The sequence below is a fragment of the Priapulus caudatus genome, unplaced genomic scaffold (genome assembly GCF_000485595.1).
Source record: "Priapulus caudatus unplaced genomic scaffold, Priapulus_caudatus-5.0.1 Scaffold1326, whole genome shotgun sequence".
Taxonomy (NCBI): domain Eukaryota; kingdom Metazoa; phylum Priapulida; class Priapulimorpha; order Priapulimorphida; family Priapulidae; genus Priapulus; species Priapulus caudatus.
The window spans coordinates 113,849-127,493 of NW_014578387.1; the positions used below are offsets into that span (position 1 = coordinate 113,849).

Genomic DNA, 13,645 nt, shown 5'->3' on the forward strand with positions numbered 1-13,645 from the left:
ATAGATAGATAGATAGATAGATAGATAGATAGATAGATGTATAAGTGGATTGCACGTGCACGTCTCGGGGCAAGCATACTCACCGCTGAGCTTTGTGAGGTGTACCCTGCGTGCATACCTCTTACTAGGTACACGAGTCACCTTGGGGGCGGGCCGGCTCAGCTGCCTGTGGTACTCCTGTGCTTCAGCCTCTGTTCGACCACTGCAGTACACGACAGCACGGTTAAACACACTGTCAGACATGCCTCAAACAATTACTCAGTGCCCACGAATATAAAAATTGTTCAATTTAGGGTTAAACGTGGTGCAACACATGAGAGCAGGGACATGTTACAATACACCGTCAGAAATCCCTCAAACAATCATAATGCTGTAACACATGAGAGCAGGGACATGTTACAATACACCGTCAGAAATCCCTCAAACAATCATAATGCTGTAACACATGAGAGCAGGGTTAAACACACTGTCAAACTGTCAATTTCCAGTTTGTAGAATGCGTATACGATTATACTGTGGGTACTACAAATTGAAAGAAATTGTCTACATACCTTCTCTGAAATTCTGCGCACGGCAGTAGTTCAGTTTTTTTCCAAGCACGCAGCAAAAGCACAAAATATGTGTAATTATATATTACTATCTGGGGAAATAACTGTCATAATTAGAACCTATCGTGAAGTAACGGAGTTTAAAAAAAGGACAACAATTATGATAATTATGTTTTTTTTAAGTAACGTATCAACTTACCTGTATCTATGATTTGATCCGAGTGAAAATAGTTTACCAGGTCCTGCTGGATTATCACGTACCTGCGACAAACTGCAATAAAAACCCCAATGTTAAAATAATATCAGTAATACTGGATGAGAATGCTTATACAGGCAGCAGATATTCAATCATGACGCCTCACACATGACAATGACGGACAGGACAATGACGATCTTTGCTATAGGTCAACATGAAGTTATGTATCTATCACCTTCTACTGAGTGAGATAGACAGGATTCTACTGAAGATCACGTTGTTTAAGTGTGGCCGTAAGTATGAAGTAGATGACACGCGATGCATGTATACTAACCGGAAAAATGCGTGATGCTCTATGGCACACTTCCACAGGTGTTTGCATGCTTCTCGTGTACTACAGTCGAACCCGTATGTATTGTCAGAATTCTAAAATCATACACAAATCACATTACAGCTGCTGCAGCACAGTCACACAAGCTGCACGTGGGGGGGGGGGTTGATTTGATAAAAAACAACAACACTATATTACAAAATGAAATTATCCTTGTATATATGGTGGTACGCAGATTTTCTACTAACCGATTTATAACCATGATGTAACTAACATAATATATAGTTTAATCATACGTACATTCTTATCTCTAACCCGTAAGAAGAACTGTCGATCCCGAAAATTGAGTTTCGTTATGCGGGGCCTGGAAAATGAGATAGTTCAGTCAGTTATCATAGGTTATAATTATATAAAACAGTAGCGATGACAAAACAAATGTTAATTATGAGTTATTAGTTTGTTAATTATTAGTTTGCTAATGTGTATTTAGCAAAAGATTTGTAGTAGGTCTCAGGGGAGAGATAGTGATCCACTAGATGGCGCATTATTAGTATAAATAAGTTGTGGATATAGAAATCAGTTAACCCTAACCCTAACCCTAATCCTTATCCTAACCCTATCCCTAATTCTAAAATAAAACAAAATTAGCCAAAAATAATAAAAAATAAAATAAATAAGAGACAAAATTAGCCAATCAGAGCCGTCCCCTAGCGGATTACTATCTCTCCCCTGTGCAAAATTTTTGTTATAATATTGGGTACAACAGTGGTATGTAATCATAAATAAATACTACGCAACATGAAACTTAGACCTAGTACATTAGTGTTGTAACTATCGTCTTAACCCTTACCAGAAGTAGTTGCCCACTTTGACACCATCCTTTAAGATCACTATTCCAGTAGGCGTCAAACCCAGCATGTACTCAATCTTGTCTTGTCCCTGTGTGAGAATAAACATAGTGCTACCGACAGGAAGAACAGATATTACGAAATCGGTCTGCATATCTCTATACAAAAACTCTCGACAAAACTTTTAGATAAAAACAATATAGCGAGAGACTGATTGAACTAGGACAATATAGGTATTCAAGCAGGCGTTCAGTAGTAAACATAATATAGATACAAGCACTAGCTTTTAGAAGAGGCATTTAGAAGTTAAAAAAAAGATGTATATACTAACAGTAGTTTAATCATTAACCAGACACATATGTACTTAGCTAGTGATGGGTCAGTACGCACCAGCACTGGATGTAAGTCAACCCCATACATCTCCAGCCACTTAGCTTTGTTGAGAAACCGCAGCTCAACTGCAGCAGGCACCAGACCCCTGAAATTACACACAACACCGTACTATACACATGAACACATGTACACGTTCCCAGGAGTGAATGAAAACAAATGTTTTTAAAAAAACAACTTTTTTAATTCACCCCTGATACCACAGTTTTTTGCACTCGACTCACACCAGCTTCCTGTGCACGTCCGATATGCGATTCTCTAGCACCTCCGACTGGTTGGGAACGAAGCGAAACTCTGACGCGTAGCCGGGGGAGTGCCGCTGTTCGTCGTAATCGCCGAGTTCAGCTGTGAAGACAAGCGACGGGTGAGTGATTAGAGGAGTCAGGATCTCCGCTCATACACCCCTGCTGCCGCCCCGTTGTAGACTTACATCGACGTACATGCAGCAGCTTCGTAGAGCAGCTTTGTACATGCTACAGCATTGTAGACTTACATCAAAGTACATTTAGCGCAGAAACTACACGTAAAACGAGCTATAACCTCTAAAGTCAGAACTTTCCACCTCTAAAGTGAACAAAAATGCAAAAAAGCGATCGCAACAGTGCAGTTTTTTAAGCTGATGCGACGGATCGCCATGGCAATGCATCACGCGAGCAAGGGGAGTCAGCGGGAGGACGAGGACCTCACACTTACACTGCAGGGCGTTGGCCCCGAGTTCCGTCGCCTCGTCAAAGTTACATGGCAGTCTTCCCTGAAGGATGTCCTGCTTTAGCTGGAGGTAGAACTGATACCTGTGTGACACAATACAGGTGTGAGTACAGGTGTGAGTACAGGTGTGAGTACAGGTGTGAGTACAGGTGTGAGTACAGGTGTGACACAGGTGTGAGTACAGGTGTGAGTACAGGTGTGAGTGCAGGTGTGAGTACAGGTGATTACACGCGCAAATCTACAATAAGAACTGATGCTTGGGTGACATCGGCGAAAGTGTGAGTCAGTTTACACACACAAATATATTTGTATGAGAAGTGACGACGGGTGATGACTCATTCAGGTGATTCTCTATCAACATCAACATCAGCAGCGATAACACTAAATGTCATCAGTACGCTCCAGCAGTGTGGATATGCTGGGAATAGCACATCATGGATCTTCTACGGTCAAATCAGCGTTTGATATTAGCTGGGCCTTGCTAATTTACTTGTCAATACCATAGTCAACACGAACGCCAACCTACAGAATAACATTATATAGAATACCTACATCCAGAACGCCTAAACCTATATACCTTTATAGGCAGAAGCGATGTACTAAGCACTAATAGTTCAGCGATGTTGATTATTTCTCTCGAATTATTTTACTTTCGCGTCTTGGGAATAAGAGGTAATATTATCTGTTTTTGGGCACAAGGCACGTATATTTACGTTCAGTTGTTTGGAACAATTGAGCGTGTGAAACATGTTTCAAGACACTTCCTGATCATTATTTTTGCTCCTACCTTGTAATTTCCTCAAACAACTTGCTAGGGTCCGCAGCATAAAACTTCACACCAAAGTAAAACACGTAAGGTGGTCGACCTGCATTCATAGAACAGACTCAATCAATTTTGTGACCAATGCAGTTTAAAAAACTTCTTTATAGTTCCCGCGAAGTTCAACATGAACTTTAGTAAACATTTCATATAGTTTTAACATCAACACAAAGACAATTTATAATCATCTTTTCATTTGTTTCTTTACGAATCAAACCATGGAACCCAGTAAAATAAACTACTACCACTTTAAAAACCTGACAGTAACAATAAACATTAAATAAGGGTAGAGAGCATCATGCATATCATAACTTACACCTTAAAACTATTCAATACTTACATTGCATTTGCTCAAACACCCGTTTTTCTGGATCCAGCCAGTTCTGTGGGAATATAAATAAAAACATTGTAACAAAGATGAATACAACTCTACTGTTCCATGTCTATTATTAATGGCATTAACCTACTAAAAATTACCTGATCATTTTTTATGGAGTTACCCAAATAAATTGCACGTGCAGAGCTTATCTCGAGCATTAAACTAAAAATATTTCATAAGTAGATCAGATATTGTCAGCTAACCAAGTTAATTATGAACACATGCAGCAATCACACTAACTCACAGTTTGATTAGAGTGGTCAAGAAATCGTAGGCCAAAGTAGTCTTTCTCTAGCAAATTTAAGTGCTGATATATCCGATCCAACAACAACTGGCCCTTGGTAGTCGGCTAGAATGAAGAAATCCTTATTATCGTTAGACACTACCATACAGCTACAGTACCACAGATACAACAACACTATCAATTAATAAGACTCAGTGTCTACTATATATGCATTAATTCACCCACAACTATATGAGGATGTACACAGCCAAGCGCATGTATTTTTATGTGTAAATGTGTCACTTTTTTTCTACTAAGCTCATCTTCAAAGATGCCCATGAAACAGCTATATAGACAGACTTTCTAACAGAACATTTCTAGTGACTAATCACTTAGAACTGCACAAATGCTATCTATATCTACAAATAACAATCACTTGGATGCTATCGCCAGAAAACGTAAACAAACGACATTTGTATATTTGCTAATGCGACACCATCTGCTGCAAGGACGGATGTACGTAAACACACAACATAGACGCTGAAAATTCGTCATCCCTGCATTCAACAACAAACGTGTTTAACACATGCAAACATAGAGCCTAGCTACAGTATTTACAAGGTGCACAATATTCATATCGATTATCAGTTTGTTTGAGTTGGATCTATAGGGGCAGGAAGCACATGTCCCTGTTGTTGCCATCTCGTTACATTCGGCATGTTACATTAGGGTTAGGGTTAGGTTTACAGTTAGGAATATGGTTAGGGTTAGGGTTATGATTGGGATTGGGAGTTTGAATAGGATTAGGGTTATGGCGAGTGTCAGGGTCAGAGTCAGCGTCAATGTCAGGCTTATGGTTAGGGTTAGGGATATGGTAAGGTTTAGGGTTAGGATCAGAGTCAGTTTCAGCCTTGGGGTTAGGGTTAAGGTTAGTGTTCGGGTTATGGTTAGGATTAGGGTTAGGGTTAGGGTTAGAGTTAGGGTAAATATTATCAGGAGTGAATAATAGAGATCTATTATTTACTCCTGATATTATGGTTAAGGTTATGATTGGGGTTAGGGTCAAGGTCAGGGTTAGGGATAATATTAGGGTTCAGATACCTGTATGTCAATTTTAAGGTCGGTTTCATCGAGGAGGACGACCTGACAAGGGATGTCCGGGTCATGTGAGTCGTCTGCTCCGCAGCAGCCCATCGTTGCTACGACGCTCAACCGTTGCTACGTTGCTCGGCCGTTGCTACGACGCTCGACCGTTGCTACGACGCTCGACCGTTGCTACGACGCTCGACCGTTGCTACGACGCTCGACCGTTGCTACAACGCTCGTCTGTGCAACATTCACCAGCCGCCTGCCAGCCGATGATGACAGACGCGTCTGCTATCCTCCGCTGTCGACGACTACCTATAGAGACACGCACACGTGTCGTGACGAGGAAAAGCGATTAGCGATTTCAACCACTTTTATGAGGCGCGATGATGCGCGCACCATGGCACAATTTCGGGTGCGCGGTGGAGCGCGAGCGCGATCGCGCCCCTTAAAAATGAAAGCCTGCTACTCCCTAACCCTAATCTTAACCCTAACCATATCAAATAGTGACCAGGGTACGTTCTGGTATACTATACCGGACCGTACCCAGGGTACGTTCCGGCAGTACCCATAGACCCTATGTCTATGACTATGACTATGAGCGCCAGTGGCAGTGCACAGTCACCGAGTCAGTGCCAGCACTGATCAGTGATCGCACATAAGCCCTTCACAATTCCGTCCGGATTCTATTTAACGTATATAGTAACTTGGTTGCTAATTGCAGCGTATTTAACCCCAGTTAAGATCGTAGAATAGATCGTCTTACCGTAACTCCGTTGAATGAACCATCCAAACAAGAAAAGCTCACAAACAAAGTTGGAAACCGGATGCGGCTGCCGCGACGCCACACAACCATTATAGGTGGCGCCTACTACATCCTCTTTGAATAAGCAATCACAGAAATCATGGTTTGTGAAATATTTCTGTCTTATATCGGGTCTAATCTGCGTTGTAATGAAATTATCAACCACATACATAACATATCTTGAAAGGGAAAAACATCTTGTTAACAAAAATTGCTATATATTTATAGCTTATCGTTTTAAAATGTGCCGCAACGTATTTTCTGTAAGGTACAATCTAATGAAAACAATGTTACGTATGTATGTTTACAGTGATATTTTCTATTTCGCAACTGTTCTTATTAATGTATTATGAGTTGGAGCAGGACGTTCACCCAACCCGTATTACCTGCTAATGCTTGAGCACCCACGTCAGAAAACAACAGAATTCTCACGTTTGCATAGACTTACCATTTCGCATTTTGTATCTTCACTTTTTAGGCAGACGCCCCAGTCGAAGTAAAGAAGAAGCGTACTTTCAGGAAGTTCACCTTCAGAGGTGTTGATCTGGACCAGCTCTTGGACATGTCCAGGTACTTAATCTATTGCGTTTGCCAGTGCAGCTAGTATATAGCATTTCTAAATGTATCTGACATAAGTTATCTGCCCATCATCTTGTTTTGTGCTTGAATGTTGCTCGTGCTTTGTAGATTATGGTTGGGTTTAGGGTTCCAATGCAATTCATCAACTTGTCATGTACTGCTTTCAGACCATGGATAGTTTGGGACCCCGCAAATGTGTTTTCGCATGTGCTAAACTAGGCTTGGGCCCTGCTTTCCCCATTCTACACAGCCGCTGTCCGAACAATAATTATTAGATTGTTAGTTGCGCGACCGTGATGTTTGTGAGTCTAACTCGGATGTTTAATGTCTACACATACAGTCTAACTAGTAGCAAGGACCGTAATGTAAATAAGTGTGCTAGTCATGTACTTTTTGTGTATATATCCTTGGTAGTTATCTCATTTCATGAATTAAAAATATATTGTAACATTATGTACATATGGATAATTAACAAAATAAATAAATGACTCGTGGTCGTGTTTGCAGTGAGCAGCTGATGGACATGTTCCACGCACGCGCCAGGCGCCGATTCTCCCGCGGTCTGAAGAGAAAGCCGATGGCTCTCATTAAGAAGCTGAGAAAGGCCAAGAAAGAGGCTCCCGCACTCGAGAAGCCAGAGACCGTGAAGACGCATCTGCGTGACATGATCATCGTGCCGGAGATGGTTGGCAGCATGGTCGGGGTGTACAACGGGAAGGTTTTCAACACGGTCGAAATCAAGGTATGAAACTGAACCTGAACACGAGCTGTTAAACATACACTGAAATCAAGGGGTGCGTTTGTTTGGGCAGATCATATGATCCGGTCACAAATTCCTGAACCTGCTTGCGAGGTGGATTCGCAGGAGATGCAATATGGCACCGTGCGATCCAGCCAATCGGTGCTTGTTGTTTGTTATGAACCATCCTGTGATAGGTCAGCGAAACATGAACTGTTGGAATTGAGGTTTGTTTGACCAGATCAGTATGACTAAACCTAAACACGAATAGTTATATGTTCTTCATCGTTGGAATTACTAGTATAAAGCTAGCTCGTCTAGTCACATGGTCACAGCTCGTAAATCATACGAAAGATGTTCTGTATTCGGTAACCTATTAATTGCATGTATCAATAGGAGGACCATTGTTGAAAGTATAGATTTGTAGCATTTATGCAGTAGTTTACACATGTCAGATAAGTAATTTTACAATTGGTATTGTTTTCATATTCATTCAACATCCTGAAATGCATTTTTTTAAACACTGTAATTATATCTATTCTCGTGGGAGTTCCTAATTTGCAAATATATAGTTGGAATCAAACTGAAATGTGCATTTAAAGCGCAAACAATTATTGAGCCAAATAATGTGTACACATTGTTCTTGATGTCAGAGATGTGATTCTATCCATTTGTTCTTTATTCAGCCCGAGATGATTGGCCATTACCTGGGAGAATTTAGCATCACCTACAAGCCGGTTAAGCACGGCCGACCTGGCATTGGAGCCACCCACTCCTCGCGCTTCATTCCGCTGAAGTAAATGTACATTTGACTTGTCTTAACCAAAAAATGTGAACAAAACATGGAGACTTCTGCATTTATTCTTTGTTGTTGTGTACATCTCACGCTATTTTCGTAGTATAAACGGCACTGATTAAAACAAGTGCCGCAGAGCGACAGCGCTCAACGGAAGTGTACTGTAGCCGGGTATTCTTCTGATAAACTCACTGGTAACCATCACCGGTCCTTTGTTAACAGTCAACAAATCCATGTTTAACCCTCCGCTTGAGGGTCAAAAGGTTATCAGACACTTACTCTTCGCACGTCAGCAGAAAGTACATTTCATGGTCCTTTCAATAAAGTGGTAGAAATGGTAGGTCAGCGCTGAAACAAAAAAGTTTTGCACTCGGTCCGTTAGACCATGTCCTCAGAAAATGTCTGATATCTGACCTTTCCCACACTGCCCTTTGACCTGTGACCTCCAATTTCGCACTGGTGATGGGTTTCCTCCCCATTACACTACACATCGAATATTACGAGAGTAGGTCGAGCCGTTGAGATTTGTGCCGCAATTCCGTATTTCCTCCTATACCTTAAGTTAAGGGGGAAATATTCCCCCTCCATTGACACAAATTCACCTTTGACCCGCAAATTCGACATCCCGAGTACTTTTCGCGGACCCCCCCCCCCCCGACGTCCGCGAATATCAAGACCGTACGTGGAGCGCGTTAAGATTTGTGCCGTAAATGTTGACACACGGAACGGGACGGACGGACCATGCTATTCTACAAGTTGCATCTGACTTCGTCAGCTGAGCTAAAAAGCAAAAAAAAAAAAAAAGCTAAAGGCAAAAGTTCCTCAATATACATGTATATTTTTATGACTTGTTTATTACAATGTACAGAGTTTAATTTTGCTTGCATATGAAATTTTGGAACAGGGGGCCCTGAACGAAGTACATCCTCTAATGTCATGACGATACGTCAAATTAGTTTCGAACCACTGACAACTTTATCAGTTACAAATGCATGATTATGTACAAAGCTGTGTGAATACTTTGCAATGGAATTATACACTTATAGAGCGTGACAGACAGTGGTCAACTTCATGTTAAATCTGTCTCATGGCCACAAGATGTGATGTGATATATGAAATTATGAATGGACTATCTTTAAATAGTCATTTTGGATGATGCCTACAAAAAGTACATTACGCACACAACCATCACAACATTTATATACCGACGATGGCCGACATAATTATCCAAGCAGAGAAAGGACTGTCTACTGAGGGTCTGTTGGTGACAGGTATGTTCAAGTACCATGGAACCAAAAAGCAAGTAACATCTGCAGATCCTATTATAATGTATAGAGCAACTACTGTAGGCTTTTTACTATGCAGATATGCGTGTAAGATATGCAGATATGATGTAAGATATGCGTGTACGTTACTGTCACATTAATATCTATATAACCTATCATGGTGCATACTGTTCGTCCTAAATATTGTCAATGTCGTGGTCCCAGCTAATTTGCGATATACAGATGATACACATACTAAAGAGTACAACAAGAGATTACACTTACAACTTTTGTTAACATCAGACAGAACAGCACGAGATAAGCCAAGTTCAGATCAGTGGTCACAGCTTAGTATGGTCAAAACCAGCTGAGTGTAGCTAGTACCGAGTTAGCTAGCTGGAGTCGGCACAGAATAGCCCCTGCTTAACTCATCTGCAGCTCCCACCACCTAATTTATTATCGCTTACCAATTTTAGAAGCACACGCTTCAGAGCGAATATTCAAGTAATAAAGTTGAAATGCTCAAAACTGGGATGAACGGTATTTTTAAAAGCTACATGACACAAGCTTTTCGTGCGTTCGTGACCTTGCAGGACAACTACAGCTGTGAGACGCGCGCTGTCAATGTCACCCATTTGCTCTTTTAGACTGTTCCAGTGCTCTGGATTCAAAGAGATCCCTGAAAGAAAATTTTGCGATAAACATCCATCCGCATATAAAACTTGATCTGATCTTTCCGTTTGCTTTTTTATTGATTCTTCCGGAGTGTGATATCGTAAATGGTCCTGCACAGTAATCATTCAGATTCGATGAGTTGCGGAATTTAAAACGTAATTTTAGCAAGTGTTCCATGACAGAAATTAATTGCATTCTACCAAGACAAACATAGAGTAAACCTTACATCTTGAAGGTGGCATATGTCCCTGTTAGCACTTACAACTCGTGGACTAAAAAGTTGTGTATGTGTTCATTTATTACTTTTTCCTGGCTTTTGCTCTCGTCAGAATTCATGTAGTACTCCGGATGTCAACCAGCGTCTTACCCTTGAATTCGCACTGTCACAAACCTGTTCTTTGCCAACTGGAATCATGAAAATTTTGGGTTTGGTGTTAAAAGTTGGGCATCCCCTTTGGCACTTGACCCAACGTGCTCTACTAGCAATGTGCTTGGCCATCTACTAGTGGATTGTTTAAACAGGGGGGAAGATGAGGAAAAACTGTCTTTTATAAGGTCGTGTTCTGCTTGGTGGAAATGGATCAAAATATGTCGGTTAATCTACGAAGCAAGTCTTCTGATACAGTATTAGTGAAACACTAGAAACAACTAACCTGGTTTAGAAATAACTGGAACAATATTCTAACAAGTGGAACTGGCTGAATAAATGTAAAACAACTTTAATATGGTACCAGGGTGCAAAATTAACGCGAGTCCAGAGTTAAATACTCCCTGATTTACTGTCAGACTCCCTGATTTGACATATGCAGGAGTCGTGTGACTCCCTGATAATTCTGTTATACTAACTAGTAGTAATTCGTTCCGGAGCACGGCCTCACGGAATTACCGTATTTGTTAGCAAATGTCCAAAGAAAATTTGGCAGGTGCATCGCATAAATCTTCAAAATAAGCACATGCATTATTGTTGTTACACTTTGGTTTAGAACGCTTAGACTGCGGACTCCTCATTTTGCTATGGACTCCCTCTTTTGAGGCCAGGGAGTCCGTTGGACTCCTTTGTTCAAAGTTAATTTCTACCCCTGTGGTACCGTGCAAAAAGGTGAATGAGACATTGAAATTACCAATTTACCAAAAACATAGCGTCACCATCATCACTCTTCATTGCCTTTTTCTTCCCCTTGTCTTGATGTTTCTTTGTGACAGGAGTTGACTGTTAACACACAACAAGAACAATATTATCTATACCATTAAACCAGGGGCGTAAATCCGTACGAGGAGTGGGAGGGGGGATGATCGGCGATAGCCGGGGCGAATTAACCTTGGCTGTCGCAGGTAGGCCGCGTGCCGTAGGCATGCGATGTTGAAATATTTAAGCCATTTTCCTGCAATCTGAGGCATACTGTCATATGCCTCATTGTCATGAGGCATATTCTCATGTCTGATAACACTATCTCAACCCTAGACTCAATCCTACAAGTTAGGATTCAAAACACTTTTCATTACTTTCAGAGAGCGTACACAGTTAGGTTACTATAGTAATAATACATGGTATTAAAACACAGGTAAGATTGCAATTTCTCACAATTTCACGTGTTTTTGTATGTTTGCAACCATACCTTTTGGCTTATTTTTTTTCTCTTTTTTTTAAATCTCAGGGGGATGTTCGTACAGGCCATCCGCCCTCTTCAAGAGCGGGGGGGGGATGGGTGGGCACCCTCCCCTCGGGATTTACGCCCCTGCATTAAACAATGTATTTAACCAGTGTGAGTCCAACTATAAACTACTAATCCTATCACATACATATATCATGATATCATATGTGATTATGTTCATATATGAATTACGTTTTTTGTGATAAATAATATATATATCACTCGCCATCGGCCAACTAACTGAAACCAGGCAAAGGCTTTACCAAGGTTGTTAAAATGACAAACAAATTTGTGAGGACTAGTAAATTTCGGCGAGGTCTAGACGCATCTGTAGTAGTTGTCAGTTAAATGCTCGCTGGTCAGAAACATGAATTTTGGCGCCGTGTACACCAACTCGCACAGACTGCATCTGAACGATCGCTTTTTGATTGGCAGCAATCTTAAATGAAAGTGTCAATGACACTGTAGCTCACCTTGGGTGTGATAGAAGAGGGAGGGGGATATATAAAGCAAGATTTCAGAGATATCTCTGGCAGGAGTAGGTAAGAACAAAGGCCAGAGTTATAATTCGAACAAGTTAACATTTAGAGTAGAACATAGATACCAAGATGGAAGCTGTGGATGTGTATTCGTTGCTGTGAAGGTGTGATGAAGCGAGCGTCGAGCGAAATTTTGCGATCACGCTTTCCTCCCTGGCTCTCTTATTAATTCTCATGTTGTTTGTCTTCTGTCAAGATAGAAGCGAGCAGAGTGACAACAAAGACACTGACTTATGCCAAGCGAATCATTTATGTTAACTAATCAGCCATGATGATTTACGCGGGCTTGTACATGCGCATAAGTCTCTATGCTGTAGCTCAGTACAAACATAGCGGAAGCACCCCGTTCATAGAGGGCGACAGCTGCACAGTACCAACATCACAGTTTGTGCAACAGGGCGAGCGTGCCGGCGCGTCGGTGTACTTGTGTATTGCAGATGAGCATCTTGAACGGCATTTACAGCAAGTTATCGGCAATAATAGGGCGAAATAGAGTAGAGAAACATTAAGACTTTGGTAGAGTATACATTTTGTGTTTACTTTTTTTTTTGAGACGTTCAAGGCCTCACTTGCTGTGATGGCAATAGCTCATCTTGACGATGTCAAGGCGAGCTAAAAACCAGACGCAGAATGAAATGCTTACGTCATCAGGTCCTCGAATCGGAGTCCGCTGCTTGAAGCCACATTGTTCTTTTCTCTTTGGCATCGCCGGCTTTGTATTCAGTGCAATCTTACCTCGAGTGCTTCTTTCCCTGCCACCGATACATAATCAGTCTACCATGTCAAAATGAAACGGCCATAAATTGTATATTAAAAATAACCAACAATCCATCACCTATTCATTAGGGGTGAGTATTGCATACCAAAACGCGTATGCAATATATTGCCAATACGACAAAACCGTATTGCAATATTTTCCAATACGTATTGGAAGTGTATACCATGCATGATATAGTAACAATTTGATGGTTTTAATATCATCATATCTTGTATTATATGACATGTTTAATTTCTTCTATGTTTTTCTGAGAAACAGAAGCCCGGCAATGTTTTCCGCTGACAGTGC

General features: G+C 41.1%; 2 protein-coding genes and 1 long non-coding RNA gene across 4 annotated transcripts in view; 1 reads left to right on the forward strand and 2 right to left on the reverse strand.

Annotated features, from left to right (window-relative positions):
* Positions 1-6,367, reverse strand: part of LOC106816243 (band 4.1-like protein 4) — a 29,486-nt gene extending 23,119 nt beyond the window's left edge. Inside the window, exons 1-13 of the mRNA XM_014820827.1 lie at positions 6,296-6,367; positions 5,545-5,844; positions 4,465-4,569; positions 4,182-4,224; positions 3,809-3,887; positions 3,007-3,104; positions 2,538-2,658; positions 2,314-2,401; positions 1,926-2,014; positions 1,376-1,439; positions 1,079-1,170; positions 748-819; positions 84-202 (exon numbers count right to left, since the gene is read on the reverse strand). Of these exons, the coding sequence (XP_014676313.1) occupies positions 84-202; positions 748-819; positions 1,079-1,170; positions 1,376-1,439; positions 1,926-2,014; positions 2,314-2,401; positions 2,538-2,658; positions 3,007-3,104; positions 3,809-3,887; positions 4,182-4,224; positions 4,465-4,569; positions 5,545-5,637 (1,063 nt within the window). The 5' untranslated portion in view covers positions 5,638-5,844; positions 6,296-6,367. The remainder of the gene's footprint in view (positions 1-83; positions 203-747; positions 820-1,078; positions 1,171-1,375; positions 1,440-1,925; positions 2,015-2,313; positions 2,402-2,537; positions 2,659-3,006; positions 3,105-3,808; positions 3,888-4,181; positions 4,225-4,464; positions 4,570-5,544; positions 5,845-6,295) is intronic.
* On the forward strand, positions 6,368-8,493 carry LOC106816250 (40S ribosomal protein S15-like). Its single transcript, XM_014820830.1, has 4 exons — positions 6,368-6,437; positions 6,813-6,904; positions 7,421-7,655; positions 8,339-8,493. Exons 1-4 carry the CDS (start codon positions 6,435-6,437, stop codon positions 8,450-8,452), a joined length of 444 nt encoding a protein of 147 aa, XP_014676316.1. The 5' UTR covers positions 6,368-6,434; the 3' UTR covers positions 8,453-8,493.
* A 2,270-nt stretch (positions 8,494-10,763) lies between these two features.
* Positions 10,764-13,235, reverse strand: LOC106816249. 2 transcript variants are annotated; one of them, XR_001394861.1, is made up of 3 exons: positions 13,223-13,235; positions 11,518-11,598; positions 10,764-10,793 (listed from the first exon to the last, which is right to left on the reverse strand). It is a non-coding gene; the product is annotated as an uncharacterized LOC106816249 (long non-coding RNA). The 2 variants fall into 2 exon arrangements; XR_001394862.1 differs by lacking the exon at positions 13,223-13,235 and adding an exon at positions 12,005-12,060.
* Positions 13,236-13,645: the final 410 nt, after the last annotated feature.